General features: G+C 48.4%; 1 protein-coding gene across 1 annotated transcript in view; it reads left to right on the top strand.

Annotated features, from left to right (window-relative positions):
- Positions 1 to 30: 30 nt before the first annotated feature.
- The window catches only part of VTCN1 (V-set domain containing T cell activation inhibitor 1), a 31,229-nt gene continuing 11,518 nt past the window's right edge, over positions 31 to 19,741 (top strand). The window contains exons 1-2 of the mRNA XM_019476526.2: positions 31 to 1,000; positions 14,156 to 14,220. Coding sequence (XP_019332071.1) covers positions 969 to 1,000; positions 14,156 to 14,220 — 97 coding nt within the window. The 5' untranslated portion in view covers positions 31 to 968. The remainder of the gene's footprint in view (positions 1,001 to 14,155; positions 14,221 to 19,741) is intronic.

The raw sequence follows: 19,741 nt of genomic DNA, 5'->3' as shown, positions 1-19,741 counted from the left end.
AGAGGGAGGAGGCTACAACTGGCAAATTAAGCAGGGGGTAGCAGCTGAAAGAGCTGGGTAGTTTTACAGCAGGGAGATGGAGGGGGTGGAAGCCCTTATGGGATAGCAGGTTACAATCATGGCTGGTGGAGGAGTTCAGGGAGTCAGCCAACTAAAGGAGTACTTGTCCAGTCCACCCTTCCTATGATTAAACCTATGGATCTTAGCGATCCATGTACTGCTTCAGCACGACAGAAACTGGGGAGAATGTTCTGGGTCGGCTCAGGTCTGTGAGAAAGCCACAAAAGCTTAGGGGAGTATCCCTAAGACAATAACCCTGTTGACTGCAATGAAGACCTCTCATGGTGATATTTGAAAAGCTTGCAATAGGGCCATCACTGACTTGGGTGGGGGCTAAGGTGCACAGTTGACAGCCCAGAGGTTGCAAATTCAAGGCCAAAGCAGAAGCACGGATGGTGCAGCCTGTCAGATTCCAATGAATCTGCAAATTCTGCTAAATACCTTGTCAGAAGGACACAAAAAAGGAAAGGGCTGACCAGAGTTGCATTAAGACAGCTAAAAACCCCTTTCAGGCCCCAGGATTGCCCCACTGTCATGTCAGACCCATGGTGCAGATTGTGGAGGCACTGGGACTCTAAAAAGACACATCAGCATGTTGAAAATGTGTTCATAATTGCAATCATTGAGCAACCTTAATACAGGGGTCAGCACTGCCCTCATTTAGTGACGACTAACATGAGCCTTACTGCTGTTTACCATGCCTGGTGGGAAACTTGCTTGCGTCCCCATGGCTTCCTCATACCTCAGCTTGCAGTACTGGGAGTCACCACTCCTTTGCGTAGTCAAGCTATTTAAGCAGAGCACCCTGAAGAATGCATCTCACAGGGAAGGAGGCAGGTCTGCATACTGCATTGGTTTTTCCAGCACCCAGCGCAGTCTGAAGTGCTGCCTGAAGTGATCCTGTTACCATGGCTTCCCAGGGTCAGGTCATTTTCTGGAGGTACGGTACAGTCTTTATCTGCTTTTGGAGACATGGAAGGGAATTACTATATGCACAGAGGTGTGGGCTCCTCTGGCATTTTTGGCTGTTCTACTTTTGAGAGGGAAATTATTTGCTGTTTGACTCAATACCATGCTTACTGGGCTTAAGTTTGGAAAGTATGCAGACAACTAGCTTAGCATTTATAAGCAATAGACTCTGTGGCTTAAACTGGTACATGCATGCTCCTAGAACCCTAATGCTAGTTACCCATTACAGCAACAGTGAAGAACAGTTCCCAGTGAAGTCCACACATCTGGATTGTAATATCTCTGACCCGCATGCAGCTACAAGAATGTGAATGACTATGGAAAAGCTCTGAATGTCAACTGTCAGCGCGCAAGATCTGGGCAAAGCTCCGCCAGCCTAAGACACTGTAGAAGGCAATTTAGAGCCTATGAATGTGCCATGTATAGTGTCTTACTTGCAGCACACCTGTTCACTCCTACATAACAGCTGCACAGATTAGGAGCTGGAAGGGGAGGAAAATGATAGCATCTCTTTGTTAAATAATTTGGTCTTCTTTTGGCTGTGTTGGTGAAGCCAAAATTAAAATAACACATGGTCTCTCCTGTGTGGGGCACCTGGTCTCCAGGTCAGGAGTCACTGAAACAGTTTCCACCAGGTTGCTGGTTGGTGGACTCCATGTCAAATGAGCTGGAGGACACAGGCTGGTTTCTAATGACCAGGTGCCAGTGTCACGAAACCACCCCCAACTTTCTCCATCTCCCTTGCTGTGGGCTCTCAGATAGGATAAAGGCGCAGTGGCAGAGCTATGCTGGTATCTCTTCTGTTGAGGTTTTAGGAATGATCAGACTGGTACTAAGGTCTTTTGAATGAGCTGCAGCAGCAGAATGCCATGTGTGGGAGAATGAAACCCCTTTCTTCTTGTTATACTTTCTGCACCTTCCTTTATTCTTTAAATGAGGCACAGGGTTCTCTCCTGTGCTAAGTAGTAATAATAAATACTGTATTCACCCAAATCCAAGACGACTTTGAATTTAAGACGACCCCTCAATTATTAGATTCTAGACATGGAAAATTATAAATTTGTTCTAATTTGGCATGTCTAGAATCTAGTTATTGGAGGGCTGTCTTAAAGTCATCCCTCCCACCACTGCCACAGGGAAAGTAGTGGCAGAGAAAGCAGCAGCTAGGAGGCCAGCACCTTGTTCCATGCTCTTGCCCCCAACTTGCCACTAGTTCCCCACCCCCTCCACAAGCCTGTCCCTCATCCCCCCCAGTGCCTTTCCCATCCTACCACTTGTCCCCGTCTTGTGCCTGCCCCCCTCACCCTTACATTTGCAGCTGGTCCTGCTCTGTCTCTGCTGGGGGTGTGGAGCACCCTGCAGGGCAGGCAGTAGTGTTGGCTCTGGCTTCAGCCTCCAGCTTCCAACCCCAGTTGGGGTTGGGGTTGCAGTTGAGGTCAGAGCTGCAGCAGCTGCCCCACAGCTCCACATACCCCTTCCCTGCACTCCCCCTGCTCTGTGTGTCCCTTTCTCTGTGCTCCCCTTACACTGGATGCCCCTTCCCTGCACACCTTCCCTAAGCTTCTCTCACTGCACATTCCACTTCCCCCATACTCTGCGTCCCTTTCCCCATGCCCTTTCCGCACACTCAGCTTGCTCAGCACATCCCTTCACCTGTGCTCTCCCCACACTTGTGCACCCTTTCCCTGTGTTCCCCATACTGCACACCCTTTCTCACACATTTGCCCCAGCACTATGCTCTCCATGCTCTGTCCTTACCTTCCCCTGCACCCTTTCCCCATGCTCCATGAGACCCTACCCCTACACCCCTTCCCCACAATCCCCTTCTTTTCATAGATTCATAGATTCATAGATGTTAGGGTCGGAAGGGACCTCAATAGATCATCGAGTCTGACCCCCTGCATGGGCAGGAAAGAGTGCTGGGTCTAGATGACCCCAGCTAGATGCATATCCAACCTCCTCTTGAAGACCCACAGGGTAGGGGAGAGCACCACCTCCCCTGGGAGCCCGTTCCAGACCTTGGCCACTCTAACTGGGAAGAAGTTCTTCCTAATGTTCAATCTAAATCTGCTCTCTGCTAGCTTATGGCCATTGTTTCTTGTAACCCATGGGGGGCCTTGGTGAATAAAACCTCACCAATTCCCTTCTGTGCCCCTGTGATGAACTTACAGGCAGCCACAAGGTCGCCTCTCAACCTTCTCTTGCGGAGGCTGAAGAGGTCCAGGTTCTCTAGTCTCTCCTCGTAGGGCTTGGTCTGCAAGCCCTTAACCATATGAGTGGCCCTTCTCTGGACCCTCTCCAGGTTACCTGCATCCCTCTTGAAGTGCGGTGCCCAGAATTGCACACAGTACTCCAACTGTGGTCTGACCAGCGCCCGATAGAGGGGAAGTATCACCTCCTTGGATCTATTCGTCATGCATGTGCTGATGCACGATAAAGTGCCATTGGCTTTTCTGATGGCTTCGTCACGCTGCCGACTCATGTTCATCTTGGAGTCCGTTAGGACCCCAAGATCCCTTTCCGCTTCCGTTCCATCAAGCAGGTCATTTCCTAGGCAGTAGGTATGCTGGACATTTTTCCTCCCTAGGTGCAGCACTTTGCATTTCTCCTTGTTGAATTGCATTCCGTTGTTTTCTGCCCACTTGTCCAACCTGTCCAGGTCTGCTTGCAGCTGTTCCCTGCCCTCCGGCGTGTCCACTTCTCCCCACAGCTGTGTGTCATCCAGAAACTTGGACAGAGTACACTTCACTCCCTCGTCCAAGTCGCTGATGAAGACATTAAAGAGTATCAGTCCAAGGACCAAGCCCTGTGGGACCCCACTGCCCACACCCTTCCAGGTCGATACCAACCCATCCACCACGACTCTCTGGGTGCGACCCTCCAGCCAATTCGCCACCCACCGGACTGTGTAGTCATCTAAGTCACAGCCTCTTAACTTGTTCACCAGTATGGGGTGGGATACCGTATCGAAGGCCTTCCTGAAGTCTAAGTATACGACATCCACCCCTCCTCCTGTGTCCAGGCGTTTCGTAACCTGGTCATAAAAAGAGACTAGATTAGTCAGGCATGATCTGCCTGCTACGAACCCATGCTGGTTTCCCCTCAGCATAATTTGTCCTGCCAGGCTCTCGCAAATGTGAGCCTTGATAATTTTTTCAAAGACTTTGCCAAGGATGGAGGTGAGACTGACTGGCCTATAGTTGCCCGGGTCCTCCTTCCTCCCCTTCTTGAAAATGGGGACCACATTGGCCCTTTTCCAGTCCTCCGGGACTTGGCCCGTGCACCACAAGCGTTCAAATATTCCCTCCAGTGGCTGTGCAATGACGTCAGCCAGTGCCTTCAGTACCCTCGGATGGAGCTCATCCGGGCCTGCCGACTTAAAGGCATCCAGTTCTTCCAAGTGACTCTGCACCATCTCAGGGTCTATGCATGGTAGTCTGGTGCTTTGCTGCTGCCTCTCTACAATCCCAGTGAGAGCCTTATCCTGCCCCTCACTTAGGAACACTGAGGCAAAGAACTCGTTGAGGAGTTCAGCCTTGTCCTCCCTGTCCGTCACCAATTGCTTCTGCCCATTTAGCAGGGGTCCTGTTCCTCCCTGGGCCTTCCTTTTACTCCCTATATATCTAAAAAACAATTTCTTGTTATCCTTTACTTGGGATGCAATCCTCAGCTCCATGGTAACTTTGGCCCATCTAACTGCCTCCCTACAAGCGTGAGCAGAGGAGGTATACTCCTCTTTGGTAATCTCTCCCTGTTTCCACTTTTTATATGCCCCCCTTTTGGTAGGGGGGCCCCCCTTTTTGTAGGCTGCCCTGGATTTCTCTGGTCAGCCAAGGAAGCCTCTCGGCCCCTTTCCCTCTTTTTCCTCGCATCGGGATTGTCTCCCTTTGTGCCCGAAGGATCATTTCCTTAAGGCACAGCCACCCTTCTTGGGCTCCCATCACTTCAAAACTCCTACTCTGCAGTGCATCCTTGACTAATTGCCTGAGTTCATTGAAATCAGCTTTCCTAAAGTCTAGCACTTTCACCCTACTAGTTACCTTACCCACTCGACGTCTTATGAAGAATTCTATTATTAAGTGATCACTGTCCCCCAGATGGCCACCGATCTGTAGGTCCCCTACCATGTCATCCCCCGTTGCCAATACCAGATCCAGTAAGGCATTCCCCCTAGTGGGACCGTGTACCTCCTGTGACAGGTGGAGGTCCTGTACACAGGATAGAAACCTGCGTGAACGGTGGGACTCTGCTGTCTGCGTCTCCCAGCAGATGTCTAGGTAGTTTAGGTCCCCCATGACTACTGCCTCCTTAGCTTTTATGGTCTCCGAGAGTTGCCTCAGGAGCCCCGAATCTAGTTCTTCCCCTTGGTGTGGGGGTCTGTAGCAGACCCCTACCACCAAATCCCTTTCTCCTTGCCCCCCATGTAACCTAACCCACAATCCTTCTACTTCCTCATCCTTCAATTCCGTCTTGATGAGGGTCGATGTATATTGCTCATTGACATAGAGTGCAACCCCTCCCCCTTTCTTCCCCACCCTGTCCTTTCTGTACAGCCTATAACCCTCAATATGTACCGCCCAGTCGTGGGACGAATCCCACCAGGTTTCTGTTAGCCCTACTAAGTCATACGTGTTTTCTGCAAGCAGGAGTGCTAGTTCATATACTAATGCTAGTCCCTTGCTCCTAGCATTAGTATATAGGCACTTGAGCCCTGTGACTGGTGCCTTTGCTGCCCCCCAGCTCTGAATCCCAAGGGGCCCCTTATTTCTTACCTGCTTATTGCTTACCTGCTTATTTTGCATGTCCCTTCCCCTGCAATCCCCCAACTTTCCTTTCCTCCATGCTCCCTCTCCACCATGCACCCCCATGCACCCCCTATGTGCTGCATGATCCACCCTGGCCCTGTCTGGAGCCACAGCAGTTGCTTGCCTGGCCTGTACTTGACTCTAAGATGACAGGGTCCCCTGTCTCGCGCCCTCCCCCTCCCCCCCAAATTCTTGCTTTAGATTCAAGTAAATATGGTAATCGTTGTACTGTAAAGTGCCTTGCCATGATGCTCCTGGCAGAGTGCACCAATTTCTTAGTAAGCTGTGAAAATGGCAATACAGTATCATGAGATCTAATGACATGTATTATAAATGTTAAATGGGCCCTTTATTTTCTTTGCATTTAGAATATAGGTAGCAAGTAGTTCTGTTACTCTTAGATATGTGGTCCTCCTGACTGACCATCTGCAACAAGCCTGACTGGTTTTGTCAGAGCAGCAGTAGCTGATGGGTGTGACAAATTAATTCCCACCACTCAATTCTTTCAGATGATCACAATTTTTGCATTGGCTGAATATCTGTCTTGTCTGGACAGTAACATTTAACTGAAGCAGCAGAAGAAACAGGGGATGGCCCTGATGATTCATGGAAACTGGAAGTTCCCTCATTTAGGGCTCTGCAGTCAATAGAGAAAGGAGAATGAAAATGAACTGCTGAGACGATCTGAGGTTCCTCAGTGCACTGGACTCATGATTGCCACAAATCTGTTTAAATTCAATAGGAAAGATTATATTTGAAATGGACTACTGTGCTGTTTTCTTTAAAACTTGAGTTGCTGCAAAACATATCAAGGAGCAATATAACAACCTGTGGTCACCCTGTGGTAGGTCACACCTCACCAGGGGATTCCAGATGAGTTATGGAAGGGTAAAAGATCCCAGAACAAAACTTTATAAGTAACTAGTGATTCTAGGATACCCAGCTGAGCATTCCCTAAGGGGACCGGCTAGTTTTACAGAGGATTCCTTTCTGAAAATCAAGTCCCCTTAAAGGCACATCTCAGGGTAGGGACCCAAAACTGAGACAACCAACATTTTGAATCTTTTGGCCACAACTCACAAGTAGTTTGTTTTATCAGTTCTTTTTGCTCACTTGAGCCACTGGAGAAGGCAGTATGTGTTTCTGTGGCTTCAAGTGATTCACATGTAGCATTAATTAATTGTGATGCTCCTCAGAGCCAGGAGGCTTAAAAGGAGGACAAAACCTTCAACCGCATGCTAGCCCTTCCTTAAGGCTGAGACAAAGGTAAGATCCACTCCAATGGATTTGGTTTTAACCAAGTAAGATAGAGCTAGATCCAGACTACCTGTCCTGTGCAGGGCTGCCCAGACCTTGGGTCTCTGGGCAAAGGAGTATTTGTCTCCTAATTCCCTCCCCACAGCAGATAACTGGGGAAGGAACAGAGAACAATTTTCCACACCTGCCCTCCTGCCTCCAACTCTGGCTAGAGAAGCTGACTCAGCTCTTAAAGATGGGTCACAGTTTACTGCAGGCAGGGGACAGGAGTGAATTATTATCCCCTGAGAGCAAGGAGGAAGCAGGGAAGGATGGATAAGAGGGCAGGGTGGCATATGGATGAGTCACTTATGCCTCCAAGGCTAGCCTTAGCTTAGTCCAGATGCCCATTGCTTGAGGATGTACATACCATCACAGTCTAGCCTTAATTAATCCTCACAACATCATTGTGTGGCAGGTCAATGTTATCTTCATGGTACAGGCAGGTTCAGTGAGTCACAAAGGCCTGGATTGTGCTGCTGCTCAGCCTCAGCAAAGATTTCACTTCTGGATTAACTCCAGAGAAGCCAAAGTAGCTAATGGGGGAAGAAGGTGCTAACGCAGCAAAAGAGGGTAAGTGCCTGGCTCAGAGGGACTTGCCACATTCAGCCTGGATCATCACCCAGGAGTGTTTAGGGCATCAGGCTACACTGGCTAGGGTGGGAGTTACCATCTTGGATCATCCAGAGGGTTTGGTTGTTGAGTCCTGAAAGTGGGATTCCTTGGCACACACTGAGCGCCACCTGACTCTTCAATTGATCCCCACGGCTGCCGATTTCATCCAGATGGTTCCTGGAGTGAGGGACTGATCAGTGCGGGCAAGGGTGACAGAGCTGGATGGTGAGCAGTGAGAGGCACTGTGTGCACTCCCTGAGCACCAAAGTGAAATGATGTGTTAAGATTGTAGCAGTGACATGTCTGTCCTCTGCCTTAGCTGAATGGGTGAGTGAGGCCTGTCCTGTCCCTTGCTTAGCTCAGAGACACCTATCCAAACCTTGGATCTGAGTCTTGTATATCCCCTGACCTCTAAATATTCCCAACTTCAGGCAAGTGGAGAGGTAAAAGAGGGAATTAGTCTCAGCTATGCCTGACCTGTACTCAAAAGCCAGGTACAAATGTGACAGTGAGGCAAAGCTAGAGCATTCTTATTTAAATGCAAATGAATATGTGCATAAGCAGCCCTAGTTTTCAACCTTCTCTATCAGCAGAGGTGGGGTGCAGATATTTGGACCCTGTAGCTTTCTTCAGGACAGCTGAGGTAACTGTAGAGCTGAGACTAAGGTACTGAGAATAGTAGTCAAAGTCCTGGGCAGAATGGCTTTATCTTTTGTCTTCTTAGGCACAACTGGAGATGCTTCATGCATGCTATTCCCTGGGCCCAGAGGTCCCAGACTGTTGAGGAAGGTAATCATGACCTTTAGTTGAACTTGTTGGATCTTGAGCAAGTGGTTGGTGGTCTCACCAGCTGAGCTGGCTATTTCAAATCACAATGTACATGTAGGAAGGTCACTGTCATGAAGTGGTCTAGAGACTCTTTGGGGGCTGAAGGTTTTGATGATGTGACATCAGTACTGGGTGGGCAAAGTCTTGGCAGAGATCATGGGTGTGGGTTCCTGATATTCCTCACAGTAGTTGGTGGGGTTTGAGGACGTAGATGGTCACATGCTCAGACTCCACCTGCCATACACATAAGTAAAAACCACAACTTGGCCCAATGACTGGTTATTGGCTTTGGTGAGCTTTGGTGCCAAGGGTGACCCTTAAAGGGCCAGTGTGGGAGCTGGATTCACTCAGCCTGAGTCTTCAAGGTTTCTGCTGTGAGGTAGGCCTGAAGCGAGAGTTGCCTATCCTCATGGGCTCAAGCTGTGGGGGCCTTGAATGATAAGGAGTGGGCCACCCTGGGACAAAAGAGACCTTCCATTTCAAGAAGTATATGGCTCTGGAACATGATGCATGTTGTTTGTAACGCTGGACTGGGCATGGTCTGAGCACCGCACCACATCATATCACATCAAGACCTGGTAGACTTGAAGATGTTTGATTCTCATACAAGGCAGAAAACACTCCTGAAAAAAGAGAAATCTCTCTACAGTCACTACTACACTTCAAAAACTTACAAAACTTAGTTTATGGTTTTCATTCATAGTCAGTTTTGAATATTTTCAAAAATGAATATCCCAGCTGTGGAAGCTATCAGATAAAAATGGTGTCAGCAATGAGCTTACAAGAAATATTTTTCCTAATACACAGATCAGACCATAATTTTCTGAGTAAACAAATGAGGCTCTGGAGTCCATCATTCCAACATGGATATGCGCCAAAAATACATTTCCGCTTCAGAAGGTGATCCATCCGCTTGAAACACTTCATAACATGGATAAGAAGGGAGGAGTCAAAACAGTATGCAAGTAGTAGTACCATTGAATTAATTAGAGATATCTGTGTATGTATAATACAGATTATTCAAAGTCCTATTTTTAACAATGGTAAAAGAATGACTGGCGTCTGAGACTGCTATAGTCATTGCACCAATAAAGTGGATTTTGTTAATTTAGTATGTCCACAGCAAAGTTAATTTCTTCCAGCCCTTATGAAAATACTTGACTCCAGAATGTAACTCTTGACATGATAGGATCTTCATAGTTACAGGGGTAAGGACTTGCAGGAATAGTGTCTGAATGCTGAAAGAATTCACCAGAGATGGCTGGAAGACTGCCTTGAGTATGGTGCTGTAGAGTTGACTTTCTGCCTGTTAGGGAGACAGGGATTTTCAGCAACATGCATGTTGTTAATTAAGGCGGTGTTAAAATTGGTGCCAAAACACCCAGTGATGATTCCCTTGGTCTTACATAGGTTTTAAGGCAAAAGAAGCCATTTGATTCCTCTTGTCTGACCTCTTATGTAATGCAGGCTGTGGAATTTCACCTAGTCATTCCTGTATCTTACCCAGGATTTAACTGGACCCTGTCTTTAGGAAAGACATGCAATTTGATTTAAAGATCTAGACTTCTTTCTATAAATATTTGACTTAAAAACCTCTCTAGTGGTACACTGTGTTCAGAAACACTCATTGTAGCTTTACCACTGTAAATATACAAATCTTTTAGTTTGATTTCTATTCCAGTCCAGCCACTGTAGCTAGTCTGTCAGTCCTCACACCAGATCAAACCATTGGCCCCAGGTGCTGGATGGTATTCTCAATCTAATGTCCCAACACCTAACATTGGCCTGGGTCAGAACAATGGTCCATCTTGTCTGGCTGTCTAGAGCTGCCAACCCAGCTCTAACCCTGTCATTGAACCACCAGGCTAAGGTTCATCTAGTCCAACCTCCTGTTTTTAGCCCTGGTCAATGACTGAACCTTGAGAAGAGGATGGAAAATCATGTGATAATCCTGGTTCATTATTCAGTGAAATACATGGAGGGACATGATGAAATCTGAGGACATTTTTTTCTGACCTGTAAAAGAGTCATCTGAAACCATCACACAGAAATTTGACTACCTGAAATTGGGTGGTGTTTTGAATGCTGCCTTTATTTATTTTTTAGTATGTCTGACTCAAGTCTTTTACTTGATCCAGGTGACGCCATGGTATAGCTATGTCTATATTTTTCACATTCCAGTAACATATCAACAGAGGTTTTACATATCTGCCAGGAAAACAATTACAGAAAACCAACTCCCTTCCTTGGTGACAGGTCAGTCCCTCCACCCACCCTACAAACAACCCAGAGGTAAACAGCTGGAATCTGTTGGAGCTCTTTGGCCTGTAAATAACAGTCAGAATCCTTTGATCACGTTATTCAGGGACATGACTGCTTGGAGCCATTGGGGGCTGGATGCTGGCTGAAACTCAAGCAATTGGTTTGTCTTTTTCTTTTGAAGAGATACTCACATATCTGCAGCTCAGAGCCCCAGCTCCCTTTCTGTACACAGTGAATGTAGAAGGAGGTGAGTCATAGAATCATAGAAACCTAGGTCCCTGGAAGGGACCTGAGGAGGTCATCTAGTCCAACCCCTTGCTCAAGTCAGGATCATCCGTATCTAAACCATCCCAATCAAGTGTCTGTCTAACATGGCAAAGAGCCAATCTGGCAATGGGATGAGGGGGAGTCATCATATGTCATAACTTCCTCTCCCCCAGCAAGGGAAACAAAGGAAAGCAAAAGAGTTGGCCTTACAGAGCTGAGGGTTACTTGTCAGGCACTGAAGACTCCCAGCAGGATTGAAGAGGGAGTACAGAGTTAAATGAGTCTTCTGACTTGCCAGAAGCCTGAAGCAGTGAAATGGCTGCTGAAGTCTTCTCTAATGTGAAGAATGAATGAATGAACACCGAGGAGCCAGGGCCCAGGGGAGGGTGAACAGAAGCAGGGATATAGGGCATCTTGATGGAAGGAAAGTAAAATGCAGAGATGATGCAGCTCTAATTTGAATAAGCAAACAGCTATTATAGTACTTGATCACCTTAGACCCCAGCTCTGAATCGTTTGAGGTTCTCCATCATCAGGCACAATCTCCAGTCCCACGGCAAACTTCCCAAAGGGACCCGGCGTGGGCCTAAAGACATTTGGCTTTGAACAACGTGACTGTCCTGAGCCTTCAAGCCATAGCCGCCTCCGTACCATGTCATTTCAGAGGAAGTTTTATAGGAGCATGGGACACTGGTGAAGAGGGGCCTGGGGAGGAAAGGGAAGGAGGAATCATGACAGTTGAAATTCTGCCAATATAGCTGCCTGACCAGTACTATTTCCCCTCTTGAAACCCCCTGGTGGGAGGGCTACAGTAATCATGGGCAAGTAACCACACTCCACAATAGCATGCAAATGACTGACAGTAGATGCCAGCCCTCCCAGAAGGCCTCAGCTGTGTGTATGTAGCTACAAAAGAGCTTGTGAGGTCAGTTAGGGGCATTGTCCCAAAGGAGAAAAAGACAGATTTGCCCAGCCTTACACTGGCCTCTGAGGGCAAAGTAGAGAGATTGCTCATAGGCAAAGCAGCCAGAAATGCACACAGTCACCTCTTCTTGGCTCTTCAGGGAAAATTGCTGCTGGCAATTGGTAACTTTCTGCAGAGTCTCAACACACAGTGAGTTAGTACAGGTTTTCTCTTACTTCCCTTCAGAAGTAAGGATGTCCTGGATTAGCAACTGTAGGACTTTAGGAGTCCTTGGGTGTGTGAGGGTCAATGTTGCTGTCAAGTACTTATTAGAATCAAAGCATCGAGCAAAGCAGGGGCCAGACCACCTGTCTATGGATCCAGGTCCCTGGGTCTGCACCCATGGCATGGGAGAGAAGGGGTGGGTGGGACCCCATTTTGCAGTTTGCAGTAAGATGGCATTGAAGTATTGTAGAATTTCAACACATTCTCTTATTTTGAAACCCTGACACATACCAGACTGTCTGAGGGCGACCGTGTCATTAGTGCTTCCTGCTGGGTATAAGGACTGAGATAAGGAGAGAAAGAAGAGAGTGATCTAGGAAAGCCATGTGAGCAAGGGCAGGACTTTTGCAATGCCCATTCCCCTCCTCCTCTTTTCTGACCTATGACCTCCCACACTACTCGGGAGAGACTGGCCAACTGGATAGTGCCCTCTGGCTCTGGTTCTCAGCAGTGAAAACTTGACCTCTCGGGTATCTGGGATAAGACTGTCAAGAGCCTGGTTTTTCCGGTTCCCCTCTGCATGGCACGTAGCTAATTGAGGGACTAGGCTGGACTCTGTAGCTGGTGGTGAGACTGGACAGATAAAGCAGACAGGCTTTTGGTGCAGTGTCTCAGGCACCTGGCAGATGATAATTTAGCTATGTAATGGGAGCTGAGGGATCTTATCCTGGATCCCCAAAATTAGGGGTCTTGCCATGCCAGACATGCATGGAAGAATGTGGGATTTTTGAGATCAGGGATAACTTTCTTCAGCCCCCAATTGTACAATTGCCAGTGGGCAGAGAGCCCAGCATTGGGAACCTGGTCCCTGATGTCACACAGTGCTTTTTCAACTTGCCAGCATGTGGGGAGTCTGTGACTTTGAAGGTCTGTGTACCAGCAAGTTGAAAGGCCCATCATGCACTCCAGCATCAAGGAACCAGTTCTCCCATGCTGGGCTGCACAGCACACCTTTAAAGGTATGAGAATGCAGGGAGCCCTGTATTGGGGAGCCATTAAATGTGCAGCATCTTTGTTGGTGGCTTGCCATTTTATTGTGTCCTAAATTGCTTGCATGTGTGGCATGTGTGGACTTTTGCTGAGACTGCAGTCCCTGCGACTTCATCAGTATCACCTGACAAGGACAGCGACGATGACAGCATGTTGCAATTTATTGCATGACTTGTGTTAACCATGTGATAAATGTGCTGCTGGAGGCCTCATCAGCCTCACCAGCATGCTGGGTTTTTCTTGATGATCTCCCAGCCATGTACTAAGAGAGTCTGAACTAGGTAAGCGTGCAAAATTGGTTGAACTCGGAGGGTTAGGGGGTGTAGCTCTTGAGTGTGACACACATATGGCTTTTCAGCATGAGACCGGAAGCAAGAGACTGACAGTGCTCAATCCTCCACCATGCTACTTGCTGTGTAACAACCCAGCAAAACTGGGCTGTGCTTCGTAGGGTTGTGCATGCACATTGGTTTGAGCAGTGGTTTCACACAGGCCTACAACAAAACATGCTTTGCTCTGTCTATGGCAGAATGGTGCTGGCAGGGTTGCATTGCTAGAACAAGACCAGAGGCACTGGAACAGACTGTTGCAGGGATGTGAATGGACCCCGCTTACAGTGCTGCCACTCACATTGGCCACTAGAAACACTGTTAGCAAGTGGATTATGGCTGCCTTTCCTGGTGGAACGGTCTAGGCCTGAATACCCCCAAGAGCTCTACTAATGCACCTCAGAACCGACCAACCCAGCTTGCTGCTACCTCAGCTCTGCCAACGTATCTCACTTTAGCCCTACAGCTCCCCACCCTGCAGGTGTGGGAGGTGGAGGGGAGAAAGCTGTGAAATAGTCTCTCACATCCTTTCTTTTTTTAAACAGCACGATCACCGTCATCCTAATTCTCGCAGCAGTGATTGCACTGATCATCGGCTTTGGAGTTTCAGGTATGTGGTGGCCTGGGTTAGCTGATGTCACTGTTTCTTCTCTCTAAAATGCCTGCTGTGTTTTATTTAAGGCGTTGAAAAAGTATAGAATCATAGGAAGCAGGGCTGCAAGGGACTTCCAGGGGTCATCTAGTCCAATCCTTTACTTGAGGCAGAATCATCCCTGCCTAAACCATCCCATGCATCTAACCTGTTCCTTACACTCCGCAAACAACCCTGTTGCACAGTGACAAGGCGTATTGCCTAAAGACACCAGGAGCACTCTAACTTGCCACAGGTAAAGTGGAGGTATGAGGTACTGCTCATGTCCTGCTATTGCAAGGGTTGTTACATGCACTCCAGAGATCCAAGGAAGAGGGCCATGCCTCCAGCTACAGAGAAAGGCAAAAACCCCACAGTCCATGCCACTCTGATCATGGGGTGAAATTCCTTCCTGATACCAAATGTAGTGACCAGTCTGAACCTGAGCAGAGGGACAAAACCCATTAACCAGAAAGCTCCAGGCTTTAGTTCCAGCACAAACATCGGCACATCCCACACATGCTACCAGGCAATCATCCAACAAGCTGAAAGCTGCTTGCAGCCCTGAAAATTTTCTTCATTGAATATTCAGGCTCTTTGCCCATGTCAGATTGTTTCAGTGCTGGGATTCTCAGACATCTTCAACTGAGCCCCAAGGGACCCTGAGATCCAGCCCTGGCTCTGCCACAGGAATGCTGAGTGGCCCCCTGGCATATTACCTACCTGTCTCAGTTTCCCTATCCTGTGCAGTGATGGAGGAAGGAGTCCTGCAGTGATGAAAATGACCTATCTTGTCACTGTGTTGCTAAAAGCTGTATTGTAATTCATAGGGCCAGGGCAGCTAAAATAAGCTTATACTGACTGCTTTCATTATGGCGTGTCCTGGCTTTGGGGGGTTTTGCTTTGCAGCTTCAGCATCATTCTTTTTAACAAAGCTCGACTTCAGTAGCATAGCTGGGGTGAGGGGTAATGAGAGCAGCAGCCTTGGCGCCACCTTCATACAAGGCACAAATGTTACTGCAGTGGCAGCTGATTGCACTACCACAGTCAGCATGGCAGGAGCCAACACTGCCCCAGGTGCCGAATGGCCACCCTGGATGTGGAGCTGTGCTGCTATACCTCCACTTGACCTTTATGTAACTCGCTGGAGTTTGAGAAAAGGAAACTGGTACCATTTCCCAGGCCAGGGAACCCACGAGGATTTGAACCAGAACCATCAGCACCAGCATTTGCACCACTGAAGTTAAAGGAATAACTACATTCACTGGTACAGCAGGGAGGTGGCAAGCCCTGTGGCTCAGGCACTGAAGGATGCATATCACCTAGAACAGAAATGTACAGAAGTCCCATTTTACAGGTTGCAAAGCTAAGCACAGACATCCAGAAGCATCTTCCCAAGAGGCACAGTGGCTAAAAGCCAGAAGCTTTGTCCTGCTGAATCGGAGGGATGGGTTCTATTCCTATCTCTGTTGTAAGTGGGCCCGTGTAACCTCTCAGTGGAGTACACAATGATGTGAGTGGAGAAAGACGCAATCAGCAGCTGGAGCAGCAAAATGTGAGTTGATGGTCTCTGGGTTGTGGTCCCCTGCACTTTCCCCCCAGACCAGCAGTTCTCAGCTGGATTGTGGGTTGATGGCATGGCAGGTGGGCCATGAGGGCAGCTGACTTCCACTTCCTTCCCTTCTACAAAACATTCCTGGCACTGAGCTTCTCTCTGCACACAGGCTTTGCCATGACCAGCAGCAGAGCTGCTTTAGTGCCGTGCTGATGGTGGCCTTGTTGGTGCTGTTGGTGGTCAGTGCTGATGAGGGTCTGTTGAAAGGTGGAGACAATTGTCCAGGTGCAGCCTTGTGCCTACAGTTCTGCAGCTTCCTGTGCTGCATCTAGCATGCCTAGAGCAGCCAGGGGCAGGGAGAGGGCTGTTAGGTTGTACCTGGGGGTAGGAGGGAGGGAGGAATAGAGGAAGCGGGCTGGCAGCGGGCTATGGAACAGCAGGTGAGGTCTGGGGGAAGCAGGGCATGAGAACTACTGCCCTGGGCCACAGGGAAGTTGGAAGTAGGGTCAGAATGAAGCAGGGCAAAGAGGGTCCATTTGTCTGTACTGTGCAGGGTCTGTGCCGCTGTTATTGCTACATTATCTCCCTGCCTTCTAGGACTGCATTTAGAGACACAATAGGTATCCCTCGTGTGGGTCACTCTTTCTCCTTTCTTTAGTTCTTTGGGTAAGTTTTCAGGTGTTGTAGGTTCACACTGTTGCTGAGACTTTGAACTTGATTTGAAGCTCTATGGGCAGCTACTGGTGAATGCACAGCACAGGTTTGACCAACTCGCAGTGGCCGGCGTGGCAGGAGAGACACGCTGCCATATTCTGCATGTGGCAGGGTTTTCTGGGGGCTGATGCTGCTTGCCAGATACACTGTCTCAATGTAGTCCAGATGGGAGAGGACAAAAGCATTTATTGCTGATGCCAGGCTACAGCCTACCAGTGTGGGACATTGTCCCCCAGGCAACTGGAGCCTAAGCCATGGACAAGGTATTTGCTGCAGTCAGATACAGAACATGATCCTTGTCTGCATCTGACTGCCAGTCTGATTCACAAGTCCAGTTCTGTGCAACAAATAAGGAAGAGGCGGAGGAATAGCATGAACCAGTTGTGTTGGATAACCAGTGAGAGCTGCAACCTGAAGCAAGTTTCTGATTCTCCCCTGTTCCAAGAGCACCTTTGCTTCCATTTTTTATTGTTGTTTATCATTTGGCATATAGGCATTTCACTGTGTAAACACTGCTAAAATTGCCTTTGTTGATGTGTTTTTATTATTCTCCCATTTCAAGTCTGCTGTCTACTTTTTCCCCTTTCCACAGCCACATATGCCACCATATTGTTTCTCAGACTGTTTTCCACTTCATATCATTTTTCTAGATTTCCTTCTACCTCTTTCCTTTTTCAATTCTTGCTACTTTTAACAAAAGCACTTAGGATTTTTCTTTTTTTGGGGGGGGGGGGGAGGTTGTTATGGTTTGTTTCTGTTAAGGAAAAGGAGCTGATAATTTGTTCAATTAAAAAAAATTAAACCCAGCTTACTAATGAGGATGTATGTAAAGCCTGGTTTTTCTGACTACAGCAGGAATCCAAGACAGTTCCTTTGTTTTTGGGTTCATGCCTCTTGCCAGGCAGCACTTTACTTAAAAAATATCTTTCCCTTGACTTTTCTGAGTTATGCTGTGAGGATGTCTCTGACTCTTTGCATCTTTCCTGCCTTTTCCATCTGCTTCTGTGCGATGTTGGGTGCTTCTCTCACACATGCAGACACAGAGACTCTGTCAAGCCAGTCCTTCACCCCTTCATTTGGAATCAGTCCTTTGGCAAATTTCTTGGACTGCATGGCCCAAATACTATCAGGGTTGCACAAAGTCATTCATGATGGGAGATGTTCACTCATCTTACCTACCACTGAACACAGGGGCTGAAATCATTTAGTCTGTCCCACCCAGTGGCTTCACAGCAGGAGTGCGATTGCTCCACCCCGAGCTACACTGCTCCCCATTCTCTTCGTACTTATTCCAGCCTGTCTGTTCCCTCCCACTATCCTTTTTTTTCTGTCTCAAATATATTCCCATCCTCTGGGAGTCTGTGGACAGCTCCTGGAGTCATTTGTGGTTTCTAACAGAAGCTAATGTAAGACTGACAATGATTTCATAGATTTCATAGACATTAGGGCTGGAAGGGACCTCGGAAGATCATCGAGTCCAGCCCCCTGCCCAAAGGGCAGGAAGTCAGCTGGGGTCATAGGATCCCAGCAAGATAAGCATCCAGTTTGCTCTTGAAGGTGTTCAATGTAGGCGCTTGAACCACCTCCGGTGGCAGGCTGTTCCAGACCTTAGGGGCTCGGACAGTAAAGAAATTCTTCCTTATGTCCAGCCTGAAACGGTCTTGTAGTAGTTTATGAACATTCGACCTAGTCGTCATCCCTTGGGGCGCTCTGGTGAACAAACGTTCCCCCAGATACTGGTGGTCACCCCTGATAAACTTGTAGGTGGCCATCAGATCACCCCGGAGCCTGCGCTTTTCCAGGCTAAAGAGCCCCAGGGCTCTCAGCCTGTCATCATAGGGTCTGCTTCCCTGACCTCTGATCATGCACGTGGCTCTTCTCTGGACTCTCTCAAGCTTCTCCACATCCTTTTTGAATTGTGGAGCCCAAAACTGGACGCAGTACTCCAGCTGCGGCCTCACCAAGGCCGAGAACAAGGCGAGAATGACGTCCCGGGATTTGCTTGAGAAGCATCTATGGATGCAAGCCAGCGTTTTGGTCGCTTTACTAGCCGCAGCATCGCACTGCAGGCTCATGTTCATCTTGTGGTCAATGATGACCCCCAAGTCTCTTTCTTCCATAGTGCTAGCCAACATAGCACTGCCGAGCCTATAAGGATGCTGCAGGTTTTTCTTCCCAAGGTGGAGAACCTTGCATTTATCGGCGTTGAACACCATCAGATTCTCGTCCGCCCACTTGCTGAGCCTGTCCAGGTCAGCCTGGATCACCCGCCTGTCTTCTGGTGTGGATGCTTTGCCCCAAAGTTTGGTGTCATTGGCGAACTTGGCCAGTCCGCTTCTGACTCCAGTGTCCACATCATTAATGAAGATGTTGAACAGTGTGGGTCCAAGGACAGAGCCCTGGGGGACCCCACTGGTCACAGGACACCACGATGAGTGACTTCCATCAATTACTACCCTCTGGGTCCGACCCCGGAGCCAATTTTCCAGCCAGTGGATCGTGGAGGACCCAAGGCGACAATTGGCCAGTTTCTCCAAGAGGTGATCATGGGAAACCAGATCGAAGGCTTTTTTGAAGTCAAGATATATGACATCAATCTCTTCTCCCTTGTCCAGGTGATAGATCACCTGGTCGTAGAAGGAAATGAGATTGGTCAAGCAAGACCTACCCGCAACAAACCCGTGCTGGCTATCCCTTAAGATGTTGGCGTCGGCCAGTCCATTCAGGATGGCCTCTTTAATAAACTTTTCTAAGATCTTCCCCGGGATAGAAGTCAGGCTAATAGGCCTATAGTTAGCCAGATCCACTTTCCTCCCTTTCTTGAAGATAGGCACCACATTGGTCTTCTTCCAGTCTTTGGGCACTACACCAGAGCGCCAAGAGTTTTCAAAGATCCGCGCTAGAGGCTGGGCTATGATGCTCGCCAGCTCCTTGAGTACCCTGGGGTGAAGATTGTCAGGGCCAGCTGACTTGAAGGTATCCAGCTTCTCAAGATGTTCCTTCACGAAGTCAGCATCAATGGAGGGCAGGGGATCACCCTCACCCGGACTTACCGGCCCTGTAGCAGGCATGGGCGTCCCATGGGGCTGATGAAAGACTGACGCAAAGTACCTATTTAATAGGTTGGCTTTTTCCTGGGCGTCAGTTGTCAGTTGCCCCATCTGGTTCAGCAGGGGTCCAATGTTGCCCCTGCTTTTCCTCCGGCTCCCCACATATCTGAAAAAGGACTTT

This window comes from Alligator mississippiensis, chromosome 1 (assembly GCF_030867095.1).
Source record: "Alligator mississippiensis isolate rAllMis1 chromosome 1, rAllMis1, whole genome shotgun sequence".
NCBI classification, from domain to species: Eukaryota; Metazoa; Chordata; order Crocodylia; family Alligatoridae; genus Alligator; species Alligator mississippiensis.
This window is presented reverse-complemented; position numbering and strand designations above follow the sequence as displayed.